General features: G+C 46.8%; 1 protein-coding gene across 2 annotated transcripts in view; it reads left to right on the forward strand.

Annotated features, from left to right (window-relative positions):
- Positions 1–19,558, forward strand: part of dync2h1 (dynein cytoplasmic 2 heavy chain 1) — a 337,560-nt gene that overhangs the window by 81,734 nt on the left and 236,268 nt on the right. The window contains exons 61-71 of one of the 2 annotated variants that reach the window (XM_071360118.1): positions 1,775–1,898; positions 2,570–2,691; positions 2,776–2,862; positions 3,040–3,166; positions 3,655–3,796; positions 4,072–4,181; positions 6,646–6,666; positions 11,903–12,001; positions 15,461–15,584; positions 17,754–17,917; positions 18,009–18,128. In XM_071360118.1, the coding sequence (XP_071216219.1) occupies positions 1,775–1,898; positions 2,570–2,691; positions 2,776–2,862; positions 3,040–3,166; positions 3,655–3,796; positions 4,072–4,181; positions 6,646–6,666; positions 11,903–12,001; positions 15,461–15,584; positions 17,754–17,917; positions 18,009–18,128 (1,240 nt within the window). The remainder of the gene's footprint in view (positions 1–1,774; positions 1,899–2,569; positions 2,692–2,775; positions 2,863–3,039; positions 3,167–3,654; positions 3,797–4,071; positions 4,182–6,645; positions 6,667–11,902; positions 12,002–15,460; positions 15,585–17,753; positions 17,918–18,008; positions 18,129–19,558) is intronic. The other variant, XM_071360119.1, reaches the window with a different exon arrangement.

A 19,558-nucleotide genomic window follows, 5' to 3' on the forward strand; every position in this document is an offset into this window, starting at 1 on the left:
AGTTGATGTTGAGATCTGTCTGTTACTTGAACTCTGTGAAGCATTTATTTGGCTGAAATTTCTGAGGCTGGTAACTTTAATGAACTTATCCTCTGCAGCAGAGGTAACTCTGGGTCTTCCTTTCCTGTGGCGGTCCTCATGAGAGACAGTTTCATCATGGCGCTTGATGGTTTTTGCGACTGCACTTTAATAAACTTTCAAAGTTCTTGAAATGTTCCATATTGACTGACCTTCATGTCTTAAAGTAATGATGGACTTTCGTTTGTCTTTTCTTATTTGAGCTGTTCTTGCCATAATATGGACTTCGTCTTTTACCAAATAGGGCTATCTTCTGATTGGCTCAAACAACTGATTGGCTCAAATGCTTTAAGAAGGAAAGAAATTCCACAAATTAACTTTGAACAAGGCACACCTATTAATTGAAATGCATTCCAGGTGACTACTTCATGAAGCTGGTTGAGAGAATGCCAAGAGTGTGCAAAGCTGTCATCAATGCAAAGGGTGGCTACTTTGAAGAATCTCAAATATAAAATATATTTTGATTTGTTTAACACATTTTTGGTTACTGCATGATTCCATATGTGTTATTTCATAGTTTTGATGTCTTCACTATTATTCTACAATGTCGAAAATAGTAAAAATAAAGAAAAAACCTTTATTGAGTAGGTGTGTCCAAACTTTTGACTGGTACTATATTTCTGTGTGCATAAATGAGCACGGGACAGGACGGTATTGATTGTTATCTGGAAGGGACAGGAAAGTTCCGGGGTTATAGAACTGTTGCGGGAACAGGACAGTACAGGTGCAAAATTGGCAAGACGGGACAGGAATAATTTTTCACTTCTGTGTCAACCTTTTAGTAGTACCAGACAGCAGTTAGTGTGTGTCCATAGTGTATTCTGTCAGTGTGTGTGTGTGTGTCCGTCCATCCATAGTGTATTCTGTCAGTGTGTGTGTGTCCATCCATAGTGTATTCTGTCAGTGTGTGTGTGTCCATCCATAGTGTATTCTGTCAGTGTGTGTGTGTCCATCCGTAGTGTATTCTGTCAGTGTGTGTGTGTCCATCCATAGTGTATTCTGTCAGTGTGTGTGTCCATCCATAGTGTATTCTGTCAGTGTGTGTGTGTGTGTGTGTCCATCCATAGTGTATTCTGTCAGTGTGTGTGTGTCCATCCATAGTGTATTCTGTCAGTGTGTGTGTGTCCATCCGTAGTGTATTCTGTCAGTGTGTGTGTGTGTGTGTGTCCATCCATAGTGTATTCTGTCAGTGTGTGTCCAACCATAGTGTATTCTGTCAGTGTGTGTGTGTCCATCCGTAGTGTATTATGTTAAATGGCTTGTTGTAGTCATTAGTAACACTCATTAGTCTGCAAGCCATTCTAGAGGAAGTGTCTGAGAAAACCTAATCTGCCGTTGATGATTGTGTTAATTGAGTGAGTGCAGCCGCTCTGAGCAGTGTTAGGAAGTGTGTGTGTGTGTGATAGTGTGTTAGGATGTATATGAGTAATAAACCGGGTGATTTGTCACTGTTAGCTCTTAATTAGAGTTAGAAGTTTTACTTCAATAACTTCAGGCTTGAATTAACATTATCTGCCTCATTATCAGATTTGTGAGTCTCTCTCTCTATCTTCTCTCTGTCTTCTCTCTTCTCTATCTCTATCTATCTCTCTGTCTCTGTCTCTCTCTATCTATCTCTCTGTCTCTCTCTATCTATCTCTCTGTCTCTCTCTATCTATCTCTCTGTCTCTCTCTCTCGCTCTCTCTCTCTCTCTAGTTTCCTGGCTAAGAGGGGGGTGAGAGAGGACATAGCCACATTTGAGGCGAGGAACATCAGTCACGAGATCCGTCAGAGTGTGGAGGAGCTACTGACCAGAAACAAGGCCTCCTTCGACCCCAAGGTGAACTAGTTAGCCAAGCCAGTTAGCAAAGCCCGTTAGCCTTGCCAGTTAGCCTAGCTAGTTAGCCTTGCCAGTTAGTCTAGATAGTTAGCCAAGCCAGTTAGCCTAGCTAGTTAGCCTTGCCAGTTAGTCTAGCTAGTTAGCCAAGTCAGTTAGCCTAGCTAGTTAGCCAATCCAGTTAGCCTAGCTAGTTAGCCAATCCAGTTAGCCTAGCTAGTTAGCCAAGTCAGTTAGCCTAGCTAGTTAGCCAATCCAGTTAGCCTAGCTAGTTAGCCAAGTCAGTTAGCCTAGCTAGTTAGCCAAGCCAGTTAGCCTAGCTAGTTAACCAAGCCAGTTAGTCTAGCACTACAACTCAAGGTGGAAGATGTACCTGATCACAGATCTAGGATCAGATTATCCTACTCTTAACCATAGGATGGGACTTGTTTTGACCCTGTTTCAGTGGTTAGGGCCAACTTCTACCTTCTCCCTTAGGGGACGAAAACTAACACTGATGTATATGATGTGATGGACAACTACTGCAACTACTATTAACCTAGCGCTACAGCTACAGGCAGCTACCTATGGACCTTTATAGAAACGGTTAGCTAACAGCGGTCAAGCTGAAGAGATCATTTGAGCCTCCTAAAATAAGCCTCCTTACTCCAGGTTGTTGTTCTTGTTGTTGTCAGAATGCTAAGCGTGCAAGTGCTGCGGCTGCTCCGCTGGCAGCCTGGCTGAAGGCCAACGTACAGTACTCACACGTCCTGGAGAGGATACAGCCACTGGAGAGAGAACAGGCTGGACTACTGGAGTGAGTATATACACCTACGCATTCACACACGCCTAATCCTCAAGCATCATTTGATGTGTGTTGCTTGTGTGTGTGTGTGTGTAGGAACTTGAGGAAGACAGAGAGTCGGAAGACTAAACTGGAGGAGCAGCTCAACTCTGTGGGGCAGAAAGTCAACGAGCTGAAAGAAAAGTAAGTATATTTTTTTGCATCCCTCATCCCTTGACAGCCTCAATCTTTTCTACTGTCACTGATTAACTCTGCTCTGTTGTAGAGACAAGTTACAGGAATACTCGTCTGGCCCTTATTCCCCTCTCTCTCTCTCTCTCTCCCTCCCCTCTCTATCCCTCCATCCATCTCTCTCATTAGGTTCCAGTCTCGTACTACAGAGGCAGCTAAGCTGGAGGCTGAGGTCAGTAAGGCCCAGGAGACCATCCAGGCAGCAGAGCAACTCATACACCAACTGGATGGAGAACACACACGCTGGAATGCCCAGGTGTTTGTGAAGAGCGGGGATGTATCCTCGCTCGGTCCCTCCTGGCTGTTTTTACTCCTCTCTCTCCAGCATCTGTCTGCTCCTTAATTAAAGCACTCAATCTCCCACTGTCTCCCTCAGAGAGACACACACACACACACTGTCCCGCTTGGAGCCCTCACCAGTGACTGCTTTACCTGCTACTCACGTACATACACACACTCACCTCTCTACACTCCCGCAGTCAGTGTATGAACCCTGGTTGTAGCGCTCTGTTCCTATTGCCCACCGGATGTTCTGGGGCTCGTTTAGTCTCAACACTGAACAGTCCTGGGCTGGGTCTGTTCTGGGCTGGGTCTGTTCTGGGCTGGGTCTGTTCTGGGCTGGGTCTGTTCTCACTCTGTTTCTATGGCAGTTCTACCTGAGCTGCTCTTTAGGTAAAACCAACTAAGTCAGCTCACCTTAAATGGCCTGCAGCTGAGTTTAGTGTGTCTGTCTGTGTGTGTCAGGTGGATGAGATCACTGAGGAGTTGGATACGTTGCCTAAGAGAGCGATGCTGGCAGCAGCCTTCATCACATACCTGTCTGCTGCTCCAGAGGACAGGAGACGAAACAGCCTGGAGACATGGATGAAGGCTTCTGGACTACAGAGTAAGACACACACACACACACAGTCACACACAGTCACACACAGTCACAGTCACACACAGTCACACACAGTCACAGTCACACACACACACACACACACACACACACACACACACACACACACACACACACACACACACACACACACACACACACACACACACACACACACACACACACACACACACACACACACACTCAACCTTTGTCTCTCTCCTCTCTCTCTCTGTCTGTGTGTGCCTGTGTGTTTGACTGTGTGTGTGACTGTGTGTGTTCAGAGTTTGACCTGCGGCACTTCCTGTGCTCTGAGAGTGAGCAGCTGATCTGGAAAAGTGAAGGCCTACCCTCAGATGACCTGTCTATGGAGAACGCCCTGGTTATACTACAGGTTACATACTCTTCTCTCTCTCTCTATTCAAAGGGCTTTTTTGGCATGGGAAACATATGTTAACATTGTCAAAGAAAGTGAAATAGATAATAAACAAAAGTGAAATAAACAATAAAAAATTAAGAGTAAATATTACACTCACAGAAGTTCCAAAAGAAGAAAGACATTTCAAATGTCATATTATGTCGATATACAGTGTTGTAAAGATTTGCAAATAGTTAACGTACAAAAGGGAAAATAAATAAACATACAGTTGAAGTCAGAAGTTTACTTACACTTAGGTTGGAGTCATTACAACTCGTTTTTCAACCACTCCACACATTTCTTGTTAACAAACTATAGTTTTGGCAAGATAGGACATCTACTGTGTGCATGACACAAGTAATTTTTCCAACAATTGTTTACAGACGGATTATTTCACTTATAATTCACTGTATCACAATTCCAGTGGGTCAGAAGTTTACATACACCAAGTTGACTGTGCCTTTAAACAACTTGGAAAATTCCAGAAAATGATGTCATGGCTTTAGAAGCTTCTGATAGGCTAATTGACATAATTTGAGTCATTTGGAGGTGTACCTGTGGATGTATTTCAAGGCCTACCTTGAAACTCAGCGTCTCTTTGCTTGACATCATGGGAAAATCAAAAGAAATCAGCCAAGACCTCAGAAAAAAAATTGTAGACCTCCACAAGTCTGGTTCATCCTTGGGAGCATTTTCCAAACGCCTGAAGGTACCACGTTCATCTGTACAAACAATAGTACGTAAGTAAAGTGCAAATCAATCCCAGAACAACAGCAAAGGACCTTGTGAAGATGCTGGAGGAAACGGGTACAAAAGTATCGATATCCACAGTACAACGAGTCCTATATTGACAGAACCTGAAAGACCGCTCAGCAAGGAAGAAGCCAGTGCTCCAAAACCGCCATAAAAAAGCCAGACTACGGTTTGCAACTGCAAATGGGGACAAAGATCATACTTTTTGGAGAAATGTCCTTTGGTCTGATGAAACAAAAATAGACTGTTTGGCCATAATGACCATTGTCATGTTTGCAGGAAAAAGGGGGAGGCTTGCAAGCCGAAGAACACCATCCCAACCGTGAAGCACGAGGTGGTAGCATCATGTTGTGGGGTTGCTTTGCTGCAGGAGGGCCTGGTGAACTTCACAAAATATATGGCATCATGAGAAAATTATGTGGATATATTGAAGCAACATCTCAAGACATCAGTCAGGAAGTTAAAGCTTGGTCACAAATGGGTCTTGCAAATGGACAATGACCCCAAGCATACTTCCAAAGTTGTGTCAAAATGGCTTAAGGACAACAAAGTATTGGGGTGTCCATCACAAAGCCCTGACCTCAATCCTATAGAACATTTGTGGGCAGAACTGAAAAAGCGTGCGAGAGCAAGGAGGCCTACAAACCTGACTCAGTTACACCAGCTCTGTCAGGAGGAATGGGCCAAAATTCACCCAACTTATTATGGGAAGCTTGTGGAAGGCTACCTGAAATGTTTGACCCAAGTTAAGCAATTTAAAGGTAATGCTACCAAATACTAATTGAGTGTATGTAAACTTCTGACCCACTGGGAATGTGATGAAAGAAATAAAAGCTGAAATAAATAATTCTCTCTACTATTATTCTGACATTTCAAATTTTTTAAATAAAGTGTTGATCCTAACTGACCTAAGACAGGGAATTTTTACTAAGATTTATTGTCAGGAATTGTGAAAAACTGAGTTTAAATGTATTTTGCTAAGGAGTGTAAACTTCCGACTTCAACTGTAAATGTGGGTTGTCTTCACAATGGTGTTTGTTCTTCACTGGTTGTCCTTTTCTTGTGGCAACAGGGCACAAATATTGCTGCTGTGATGGCACATTGTGGTATTTCACCCAATAGATATGGGAGTTTATCAAAATGTGATTTGTTTTCGAATTCTTTGTGGGTCTGTGTAATCTGAGGGAAATATGTATCTCTAATATGGTTAGGAAGTGGAGCTCAGTTTCCACCTCTCTCTCTCTCTCTCTCTCATTCGTTCTCTCTCTCTCTCTCGCTCTTTCTCTGTCTCTCTCACTCTCTTTCTCTCTCACTCTTTCTCTCTCTCTCTTCTTCGCTCACTCTCTTTCTCTCTTATTCACCATCTCTCTTCTCTCTTACTGATACATTTGTGAGTCGGTGCAGATGAAAAAGCCCTGGGAAGGTTTGTATTGGTGTGTGTTGCACTCTGTGTTGCACTCTGTGTTGCACTCTGTGTTGCACTCTGTGTTGCACTATGTGTTGCACTCTGTGTTCCTCTACTATGTTTCTATATTGTTGTGTTTCCATGTTGAAGCTGAATTCCCTCCCTGACTGGGAAAGTCATGTGTTTTACATCCGGGTCACATCTGTTGTGTTCCTCTCTTTAATTTGATTGTCATTCATCCCTCTCTCCTGTTTGTCTTTCCTTTGGCATCGCTGCTTTAAGATCAGTGCGATCAAATCACGGGTAAGAACTCAGCCCTCCATCCATCTATACCTCCACCCTACTGCAGGCTGCTTGCAAAACACACACACACACACACACACACACACACACACACACACACACACACACACACACACACACACACACACACACACACACACACACACACACACACACACACACACACACACATGCACAAGCACCCTCCCACTTAGCAACTACACAAACCCTGTACTTGCATTAGTCCTGTATTTTAAAACAATCTACTGCAAGGGTGTGGCAACAGAAACGTTTACAATTTGTTTATAGGAGTTTGGGTTTTTTGTCCATATTTTCCCGTTCCATTGAGTCGTCTTCAAATAACTGATTTGTCGTCCCAGACTTTATAATGATTCTCTCTCTAATCAACTCAACCAGTTTGTTTGCATGATGCCTTTTGAGGCACTAAGTAGCTAAACAGAAATAAACGTTTCTGTGAAAAGTAGCTTTTCCTTTTGATTTTGATATTTTGTTGATAATCCTGTTTTTGTCTAATAGGGCTTTGGTTGTGTGTGTGTGTGTGTGTGTGTCCGTGTGTCTGTGTTTGTGTCTGTGTGTGTGTCTGTGTGTGTGTACGGCTTCACCAGGCTTTGTCATTCTTCTGAATGAGTGGCCTTTGCTTTGTGGAGAGAATTACACTTTAAAAGAAAACTGTAATCGAGGCTCTTTCACAACACAGTCTCTGGAGCAATCTGTGGCTGTGGTGTGTAAGAGCTCAGCCTCTTAGTGTCTGTCTTTCCCTCCTGACGCAGGAAACCGTTGCATAACCAAGAACCACACAGCCTGTAGAACATGTAATAACTGTTTCTAAATGGGTCACTATTTCTACAGTTCCCCTACTGTCAGTCACTACATAGATCTTTCAGTATGAGACCCACTCTGCCGTTGTTCACCCTCTGCCTCTTACACCCCCTTAACCCTCACTCTGCCTCCTACACCCCCTCAACCCTCACTCTGCCTCCTACACCCCCTCAACCCTCACTCTGCCTCTTACACCCCCTTAACCCTCACTCTGCCTCCTACACCCCCTCAACCCTCACTCTGCCTCCTACACCCCCTCAACCCTCACTCTGCCTCCTACACCCCCTCAACCCTCACTCTGCCTCTTACACCCCCTTAACCCTCACTCTGCCTCCTACACCCCCTCAACCCTCACTCTGCCTCCTACACCCCCTCAACCCTCACTCTGCCTCCTACACCCCCTCAACCCTCACTCTGCCTCCTACACCCCCTTAACCCTCACTCTGCCTCCTACACCCCCTCAACCCTCACTCTGCCTCTTACACCCCCTCAACCCTCACTCTGCCTCCTACACCCCCTTAACCCTCACTCTGCCTCCTACACCCCCTCAACCCTCACTCTGCCTCCTACACCCCCTTAACCCTCACTCTGCCTCCTACACCCCCTTAACCCTCACTCTGCCTCCTACACCCCCTTAACCCTCACTCTGCCTCCTACACCCCCTCAACCCTCACTCTGCCTCTTACACCCCCTCAACCCTCACTCTGCCTCCTACACCCCCTTAACCCTCACTCTGCCTCCTACACCCCCTCAACCCTCACTCTGCCTCCTACACCCCCTTAACCCTCACTCTGCCTCCTACACCCCCTTAACCCTCACTCTGCCTCCTACACCCCCTTAACCCTCACTCTGCCTCCTACACCCCCTCAACCCTCACTCTGCCTCCTACACCCCCTCAACCCTTAATCTGACTCCTACACCCCCTCAACCCTCACTCTGCCTCCTACACCCCCTCAACCCTCACTCTGCCTTCTACATCCCCTCAACCCTCACTCTGCCTTCTACATCCCCTCAACCCTCACTCTGCCTCCTACACCCCCTCAACCCTCACTCTGCCTCCTACACCCCCTCAACCCTCACTCTGCCTTCTATATCCCCTCAACCCTCACTCTGCCTCCTACACCCCCTCAACCCTCACTCTGCCTTCTACATCCCCTCAACCCTCACTCTGCCTTCTACATCCCCTCAACCCTCACTCTGCCTTCTACATCCCCTCAACCGTCACTCTGCCTTCTACATCCCCTCAACCCTCACTCTGCCTTCTACACCCCCTCAACCCTCACTCTGCCTTCTACATCCCCTCAACCCTCACTCTGCCTCCTACATCCCCTCAACCCTCACTCTGCCTCCTACATCCCCTCAACCCTCACTCTGCCTTCTACATCCCCTCAACCCTCACTCTGCCTTCTACATCCCCTCAACCCTCACTCTGCCTTCTACATCCCCTCAACCCTCACTCTGCCTTCTACATCCCCTCAACCCTCACTCTGCCTTCTACATCCCCTCAACCCTCACTCTGCCTTCTACATCCCCTCAACCCTCACTCTGCCTTCTACATCCCCTCAACCCTCACTCTGCCTTCTACACCCCCTCAACCCTCACTCTGCCTTCTACACCCCCTCAACCCTCACTCTCACTCCGACAACCACTCCTCTTCTCTCACTCTCTTCCTCCCCTGCCTCCCCTCTCCCCCCTGTCTCCCATGTCCTCCACTCCCCCCCTCCCTCCCCTCTCTCCCCTATCTCCCCCACCCTCCAGCCCTCCGGAGTCAAGAGGGCCTGTCTCTCAGTCCAGTAGATGGAGGAGGTGTTGATGAGAGCTCATGATTTTACAGCAGCTTATTTTAGCCACTTTATAAAAAGACCAATTCTGCCTTCCACAGACCCCATTACTGTTTAGAACAGCCATCAGCTTGGATTGAAGAGAATGTCTCCATCGTTTCATAATACACTCTTATTGCCTGGGCCTGGCTATGGTAGCAGTGAAGTGGTCTCTGTAGATTACTCTGTCAAAACTAGGGTTGCAAAGCTACCGGTAATTCACCAAAGTTACCGTAATTGTCAGTAATTTTGGTAATTAACAGAAAATCTATGACTTTCTATCGTAACTTTGGTAATTTATACTTGAAGAACAGACTACATGTTTTATTCATATATAGTATTCATTTATCTGAGTCCATATTGTCCATGAGTTTCTAGTAGATAGACCGTATGGTTCAAGAGAATATAGCCTAATTAAGGAAAAAAGCATGTAATCAACAATACTATTGTTTTCAATTAACTCTGTAACTCTAGACTTTCTTTCAGAACTGCCACCAGTTTGACATCAAAACATTGACAACAAATACAGTTGAAGTCGGAAGTTTACATACACCTTAGCCAAATACATTTAAACTCAGTTTTTCACAATTCCTGACATTTAATCCTAGTAAAAATTCTACAAGATGACATACAAATGTTCACACTAATTAGTCTCAGTTTCACTTCTGACATAAATCTACTTGAAAATCAGAGACAAAATTGTAATATTGCTGTCCATCAATGACTCCCAACCAAATTTACTGAGTTTAAGCAATTTTGATAAAAACATTGGATAAAGTTGTGTAAAGTTGGTAGAATCTTATTCCAAATGATTCCCAGCTGTAATGGCTGCCAAAGGTGTTTCCACCTAGTATTAACTCTGGCCTGTGAAAACATATGCAATTAAGACATCTTTGTTTATGTTTCTTTCACTTTGAAAATGTGGAGTAGGTTATGTGGATAAGTAAGGTAAAAAAACACATGTATTCCCTTTTGAGATGACATTTTAAGGCAACAAAATGTGAATACTGTGGAAGTGGTGTGTAGACTCACTGGCTACTGTTGAACTAGTAAACCATGCTGAAACCCTCATATTAAACACCAATAGTATTCACTAAGTTGATGGTTTATATTTAATAAAATGTTTTTTTGTGTAATTTTTACCCCCATTTTCTCCCCAATTTCATGATTAAAATCATGTCTCATCGCTGCAACTGCCCAATGGGCTCGGGAGAGGCGAAGGTCGAGTCATGCATCCTCCGAAACATGACCTGCCAAGCTGCGCTTCTTAACACCCGCCCGCTTAACCCTGAAGCCAGCTGCACCGATGTGTCAGAGGAAACACTGGTCAACTAATGACCGACGTCAGCCTGCAGGCACCCGGCCCGCCACAAGGAGTCGCTAGAGCGCGATGAGCCACGTAAAGCCACCCTGGCCAAACCCTCCCCAACCCAGACGACGCTGGGCCAATTGTGCGCCTCCCTATGGGACTCCCAGTCACGGCCGTTAATGACACCGGGTGGGATCGAACCCCAGGCTGTAGTGATGCCGCAGCACTGCAATACAGTGCCTTAGACCGCTGTGCCACTCAGAAGTTTAGTATAATGTTGACAGCTCTGTCATTCTATTTATTTTAAAATCATCTTATTTCATTATTTCATATATTTTACATGTGATAAGACACACAGAGGGCCAGAGACTATTAGCCACCTGTGATAATCTGAAGTCTCCAAAAAGGCCACTAAATGTCTTTTGATGGATTACATAAAATATTTGAATGATACCAAAATTCTGGTAGTTTACTGGTAAACTTGGAAAGTTTCCAGTAATATATCCTACCTTTGCAATCCTAGTCCACTTGGATTCTTAGACCCTTTTATAAAGCATGTCTGGTGTGCTCCCACAGCAATTTACTGCAAACACGCAATAAAAGGGTATTCCGCTGGTGTCTGGTGCTGTGTGACATGTCTGCTCAGTGTGTCTCATAAATTGCTCTCCAAACTGTGGTTCTCTATGCTAGGTCTGGTGGAGAGTGTGTAGGTTGGACCACTACAGCAGACACAGTGTTTGATGGTTTGTCAACCCTGGGAGACTGTAAATAAAGCCATTACAGTTTACACACACAGGGCAATAACCATCACCCACACCATATCTGAAGCATATATGACTCTACAGAGGGAAAGAGGGAGAGAAAGGATGAATAAACAAATATAGATAAAGAAGGAGGGATGGGGAAAGATAAACAGAAAGGACGTGGTTTAGAGAGATGGGAGGAGAGGAAAGGCGGCAATAAATAGAGGGAGCCATAGCATAAAGAGATTTCATCCCTTTGTTTGGTGTGTACTGCTCAATGTCTGGCAGCTCTGAATCCAGACAGCCAATGCCTCGCTGGCCAATCACTGTGACAGTTGTGAGAGAGGACTGGACTGGGCCTCAAAGATTCTCCCCAGAGAGAAAAACTATTTCAGCATCTATCTTAATATATAGATAGGAAAATAAATGGAAAAAGGACTCTTAGTTCCTCAATGACTTTCAGTATCTCATCCATCACTTACGTCTCTCTCTCTCTCTCTCTCTCTCTCTCTCTCTCTCTCTCTCTCTCTCTCTCTCTCTCTCAGAGTGTTGCTTGTCCGTTCCTCATCGACCCCTCCTCTCGGGCTACAGAGTGGCTCCATACTCACCTGAAGCAGCATCGCCTCGAGGTCATCAACCAGCAGGTACAACTGTCACACACCTGTCACACCTGTCAATCATTCACACATATTTCAGTCAACCAACAGGTACTGTGAACTCATATCACACAGACATGTTAGTCCTAATGTAACCAGTTAGATACCGGACATCACACCAGGCATCAGACCAGTTAGATACGAGACATCACACCAGGCATGAGACCAGTTAGATACCAGACATCAGACCAGGTAGATACCAGACATCACACCAGACATCAGACCAGGTAGATACCAGACATCACACCAGGCATCAGACCAGTTAGATACCAGACATCACACCAGGCATCAGACCAGTTAGATACCAGACATCACACCAGGCATCAGACCAGTTAGATACCAGACATCACACCAGGCATCAGACCAGTTAGATACCAGACATCACACCAGGCATCAGACCAGTTAGATACCAGACATCACACCAGGCATCAGACCAGTTAGATACCAGACATCACACCAGGTATCAGACCAGGTAGATACCAGACATCACACCAGGCATCAGACCAGGTAGATACCAGACATCACACCAGGCATCAGACCAGTTAGATACCAGACATCACACCAGGCATCAGACCAGTTAGATACCAGACATCACACCAGGCATCAGACCAGTTAGATACCAGACATCAGACCAGTTAGATACCAGACATCACACCAGGCATCAGACCAGTTAGAAACCAGACATCACACCAGACATCAGACCAGTTAGATACCAGACATCACACCAGGCATCAGACCAGGTAGATACCAGACATCACACCAGGCATCAGACCAGTTAGATACCAGACATCACACCAGGCATCAGACCAGTTAGATACCAGACATCACACCAGGCATCAGACCAGTTAGATACCAGACATCACACCAGGCATCAGACCAGTTAGATACCAGACATCACACCAGGCATCAGACCAGTTAGATACCAGACATCACACCAGGCATCAGACCAGTTAGATACCAGACATCAGACCAGTTAGATACCAGACATCAGACCAGTTAGATACCAGACATCACACCAGGCATCAGACCAGTTAGATACCAGACATCACACCAGGCATCAGACCAGTTAGATACCAGACATCACACCAGGCATCAGACCAGTTAGATACCAGACATCACACCAGGCATCAGACCAGTTAGATACCAGACATCACACCAGGCATCAGACCAGTTAGATACCAGACATCACACCAGGCATCAGACCAGTGAGATACCAGACATCACACCAGGCATCAGACCAGTTAGATACCAGACATCACACCAGGCATCAGACCAGTTAGATACCAGACATCACACCAGGCATCAGACCAGTTAGATACCAGACATCACACCAGGCATCAGACCAGTTAGATACCAGACATCACACCAGGCATCAGACCAGTTAGATACCAGACATCACACCAGGCATCAGACCAGTTAGATACCAGACATCACACCAGGCATCAGACCAGTTAGATACCAGACATCACACCAGGCATCAGACCAGTTAGATACCAGGCATCAGACCAGTTAGATACCAGACATCACACCAGGCATCAGACCAGTTAGATACCAGACATCACACCAGACATCAGACCTGTTAGATACCAGACATCACACCAGGCATCAGACCAGTTAGATACCAGACATCACACCAGACATCAGACCTGTTAGATACCAGACATCACACCAGACATCAGACCAGTTAGATACCAGACATCACACCAGGCATCAGACCAGTTAGATACCAGACATCACACCAGGCATCAGACCAGTTAGATACCAGACATCACACCAGGCATCAGACCAGTTAGATACCAGACATCACACCAGACATCAGACCTGTTAGATACCAGACATCACACCAGACATCAGACCAGTTAGATACCAGACATCACACCAGGCATCAGACCAGTTAGATACCAGACATCACACCAGGCATCAGACCAGTTAGATACCAGACATCACACCAGACATCAGACCAGTTAGATACCAGACATCACACCAGGCATCAGACCAGTTAGATACCAGACATCACACCAGGCATCAGACCAGGTAGATACCAGACATCACACCAGGCATCAGACCAGGTAGATACCAGACATCACACCAGGCATCAGACCAGTTAGATACCAGACATCACACCAGGCATCAGACCAGTTAGATACCAGACATCACACCAGGCATCAGACCAGTTAGATACCAGACATCACACCAGGCATCAGACCAGGTAGATACCAGACATCACACCAGGCATCAGACCAGGTAGATACCAGACATCACACCAGGCATCAGACCAGTTAGATACCAGACATCACACCAGGCATCAGACCAGGTAGATACCAGACATCACACCAGGCATCAGACCAGGTAGATACCAGACATCACACCAGGCATCAGACCAGTTAGATACCAGACATCACACCAGGCATCAGACCAGTTAGATACCAGACATCACACCAGGCATCAGACCAGGTAGATACCAGACATCACACCAGGCATCAGACCAGGTAGATACCAGACATCACACCAGGCATCAGACCAGTTAGATACCAGACATCACACCAGGCATCAGACCAGTTAGATACCAGACATCACACCAGGCATCAGACCAGTTAGATACCAGACATCACACCAGGCATCAGACCAGTTAGATACCAGACATCAGACCAGTTAGATACCAGACATCACACCAGGCATCAGACCAGTTAGATACCAGACATCACACCAGACATCAGACCAGTTAGATACCAGACATCACACCAGGCATCAGACCAGTTAGATACCAGACATCAGACCAGTTAGATACCAGACATCACACCAGGCATCAGACCAGGTAGATACCAGACATCACACCAGGCATCAGACCAGGTAGATACCAGACATCACACCAGGCATCAGACCAGTTAGATACCAGACATCACACCAGGCATCAGACCAGTTAGATACCAGACATCACACCAGGCATCAGACCAGTTAGATACCAGACATCACACCAGGCATCAGACCAGGTAGATACCAGACATCACACCAGGCATCAGACCAGTTAGATACCAGACATCACACCAGGCATCAGACCAGTTAGATACCAGACATCACACCAGGCATCAGACCAGGTAGATACCAGACATCACACCAGGCATCAGACCAGTTAGATACCAGACATCACACTAGGCATCAGACCAGTTAGATACCAGACATCACACCAGGCATCAGACCAGGTAGATACCAGACATCACACCAGGCATCAGACCAGGTAGATACCAGACATCACACCAGGCATCAGACCAGTTAGATACCAGACATCACACCAGACATCAGACCAGTTAGATACCAGACATCACACCAGGCATCAGACCAGGTAGATACCAGACATCACACCAGGCATCAGACCAGTTAGATACCAGACATCACACCAGGCATCAGTGCTGTTATCAGAACCCTTCGGCTCTGTGTGTTTTCCTCCAGGACCCTAACTTCATCACGTCTCTGGAGCTGGCTGTGCGTTTTGGGAAAACGCTGATCATCCAGGAGATGGATGGAGTGGAGCCGGTACTCTATCCACTACTGAGGAGAGACCTGATAGCACAGGGTGAGTCTACACACACTATGGTGACAGGGTGAGTCTACACACACTATGGTGACAGGGTGAGTCTACACACACTATGGTGACAGGGTGAGTCTACACACACTATGGTGACAGGGTGAGTCTACACACACTATGGTGACAGGGTGAGTCGACACACACTATGGTGACAGGGTGAGTCTACACACACTATGGTGACAGGGTGAGTCTACACACACTATGGTGACAGGGTGAGTCTACACACACTATGGTGACAGGGTGAGTCTACACACTATGGTGACAGGGTGAGTCTACACACACTATGGTGACAGGGTGAGTCTACACACACTATGGTGACAGGGTGAGTCTACACACACTATGGTGACAGGGTGAGTCTACACACACTATGGTGACAGGGTGAGTCTACACACACTATGGTGACAGGGTGAGTCTACACACACTATGGTGACAGGGTGAGTCTACACACACTATGGTGACAGGGTGAGTCTACACACACTATGGTGACAGGGTGAGTCTACACACACTATGGTGACAGGGTGAGTCTACACACACTATGGTGACAGGGTGAGTCTACACACACTATGGTGACAGGGTGAGTCTACACACACTATGGTGACAGGGTGAGTCTACACACACTATGGTGACAGGGTGAGTCTACACACACTATGGTGACAGGGTGAGTCTACACACACTATGGTGACAGGGTGAGTCTACACACACTATGGTGACAGGGTGAGTCTACACACACTATGGTGACAGGGTGAGTCTACACACTATGGTGACAGGGTGAGTCTACACACACTATGGTGACAGGGTGAGTCTACACACACTATGGTGACAGGGTGAGTCTACACACACTATGGTGACAGGGTGAGTCTACACACACTATGGTGACAGGGTGAGTCTACACACACTATGGTGACAGGGTGAGTCTACACACACTATGGTGACAGGGTGAGTCTACACACACTATGGTGACAGGGTGAGTCTTCACACACTATGGTGACAGGGTGAGTCTACACACACTATGGTGACAGGGTGAGTCTACACACACTATGGTGACAGGGTGAGTCTACACACACTATGGTGACAGGGTGAGTCTACACACACTATGGTGACAGGGTGAGTGAGAGGGAGGAGGAGAGGGAGAACAGGTGGAAGGGAGTGGGAGAGGGAGGGAGGGGGAGAGAGAGGTAGTGAGGGGAGGGAGAGAGGTAGTGAGGGGAGGGAGGGAGAGAGGGGTAGTGAGGGAGGGGGAGAGAGAGAGGTAGTGAGGGAGGGGGAGAAAGAGACAGAGAGAGAGGTAGTGAGGGAGGGGGACAGAGAGGTAGTGAGGGTGGGGGGGAGAGAGGTAGTGAGAGAGAGAGGTAGAGAGAGAGAGAGGTAGAGAGAGAGAGGTAGAGAGAGAGGTAGAGAGAGAGGGTGGAAGTTAGAGAGAAGGGTGTTGGTTAAAGGGCAGTGAATCCACTGGAAAGAAAAGAGGGGGATTGGCCATCCACTGGAGGATGGAGAAAAGAAACGGGAGGGAGAGAGGAAGGGAGCAGGATGTGCTGCAATGCAGAGAAGAGGCTGAGTTTATATCCATGAAATGTCCTGGAATAACCATTCTCTCCCCCTCTCTCCCGCCATCTCTCCCTCTCTAACTCCCTCTCTCCATCCCTCCCTCTCCCTCCCTCTCTCACTCCCTCTCTCCTTCTCTCCCTCCCTCCCTCCATCTCTCACTCCCTCCCTCCCTCTCTCCATCTCTCCCTCCCACCATCCCTCTATCCATATCTCCCTCCATCTCTCACTCTCTCCATCTCTCACTCCCTCTCTCACTCTCTCACTCCCTCCCTCTCTCACTCCCTCCCTCTCTCACTCCCTCCCTCTCTCACTCCCTCTCTCACTCTCTCCCTCTCACTCCCCCCCTCTCTCACTCCCCCCCTCTCTCACTCCCTCCCTCTCTCACTCCCTCTCTCTCTCCATCTCTCCCTCCATCTCCCCCTCCCTCCATCTCTCCCTCCATCTCTCCCTCCCTCTCTCCATCTCCCTCCATCTCCCCCTCCCTCCATCTCACCCTCCCTCCATCTCCCCCTCCCTCCATCTCTCCCTCTCTCCATCTCTCCCTCCATCTCCCCCTCCCTCCATCTCACCCTCCCTCCATCTCCCCCTCCCTCCATCTCTCCCTCTCTCCAGGTCCGCGGTACGTGGTTCAGATAGGTGATAAGGTGATAGATTATAACGAGGAGTTTCGTCTGTTCCTGGCCACGCGTAACCCCTCCCCCTTCATCCCCCCCGACGCTGCCTCTGTCGTCACTGAGGTCAACTTCACCACCACCAGAGCTGGCCTGCGGGGACAGGTAAACACACACACACTACCTACCGTTGCTTTATTACTGTACACTGGGACTGTCTCCTGGTTAATCAGACCATCCGTTGTGTGTGTATTAGCTCCTAGCTCTGACCATCCAGCAGGAGAAGCCAGAGTTAGAGACCCAGAAGACCCGTCTGTTACAGCAGGAGGAGGACAAGAAGATCCAGCTAGCCACGCTGGAAGAGTCTCTGTTAGAGGTACACACACACATATATATATATATATATAAACACACAGACACTCACGCTAGAAGAGTCTTTATGCAATCCACACACACTTAGTCACTGTCGAGAGGAATACCTTGTGAAAGTACACTGAACAAAAATATGAATGCAACATACAACAATTTCAAAGAGTTTACTGACGACGTGCAGTCAAATAAACTAATTAGTCCCTAATCTATGGATTTCACATGACTGGGACTATAGATGTGATTCTGTTGGTCACAGATAACTTAGGGGTGTGGATCAGAAAACCAGTCAGTATCTGGTGTGACCACCATTTACCTCATACAGCACAACACATCTTCTTCACATAGAGTTGATCAGGCTGTTGTTTGTGGCCTGTGGAATGTTGTCCCTCTCCTCTTCAATGGCTGTGTGAAGTTGGTGTATATTGGCGGGAACTGGAACACACTGTCATACATGTAGATCCAGAGCATCCCAAACATGCTCAGTGGGTGACATGTCTGGTGAGTATGCAGGTCATGGAAGAACTGGGACTTATGGACTTATGGAATTATGTACAGATCCTTGTAACATGGGGCCGTACATTATCACGCTGAAACATGAGGTGATGGCGGGGGTTGAAGGGCATGACAATGGGCCTCAGGATCTCATCATGGTATCCCTGTCCATTGATAAAATGTAATTGTGTTCGTTGTTCCTAGCTTATGCCAGCCCATACCATAACCCCACCGCCACCATGGGGTATTCTGTTCACACAATTGACAAACCACTCGCCCACACAACGCCATCTGCTCGGTACTGTTGAAACCGGGATTCATCTGTGAAGAGCACACTTTTCCAGCGTGCCAGTGGCCATCAAAGATGACCATTTTCCCACTGAAGTCGGTAATGACGCCGAACTTCAGTCAGGTCAAGACCCTGGTGAGGACGACGCAATCAGATGAGCTTCCCTGAGAGTTTCTGACAGTTTGTGCAGAAGCTGAATGTGGAGGTCCTGGGCTGGTGTGGTTACATGTGATCTGCGGTTGTGAGGCGGGTTGGACGTACTGCCAAATTCTCTGAAATGACAAAGGTGGCTTATGGTAGAAAAATGAACATTACATTCTCTGGCAACCGCTCCGGTGGACACTCCTGCAGTCAGCATGCCAATTGCATACTCCCTCAATACTTTAGACATCTGTGGCATTGTGTTGTGTGACAAAACCTGTGTAATGATCATGCTGTTTAATCAGCTTCTTGATATGCCACACCTGTCAGGTGGATGGATTATCTTGGCATAATCCACTAACAGGGAGGTAGACTAATTTGTGCACAAAATTTGAGCGAAATAAGCTTTTTGTTTGTATGAAAAATGTGTGGGATATTTTATTTCATCTCATGAAACATGACCTACACGTTACATGTTGTGTTTGTATTTTTGTTCCGTGTAGCTATAATAT

This window comes from Salvelinus alpinus, chromosome 22 (assembly GCF_045679555.1).
Source record: "Salvelinus alpinus chromosome 22, SLU_Salpinus.1, whole genome shotgun sequence".
NCBI classification, from domain to species: domain Eukaryota; kingdom Metazoa; phylum Chordata; class Actinopteri; order Salmoniformes; family Salmonidae; genus Salvelinus; species Salvelinus alpinus.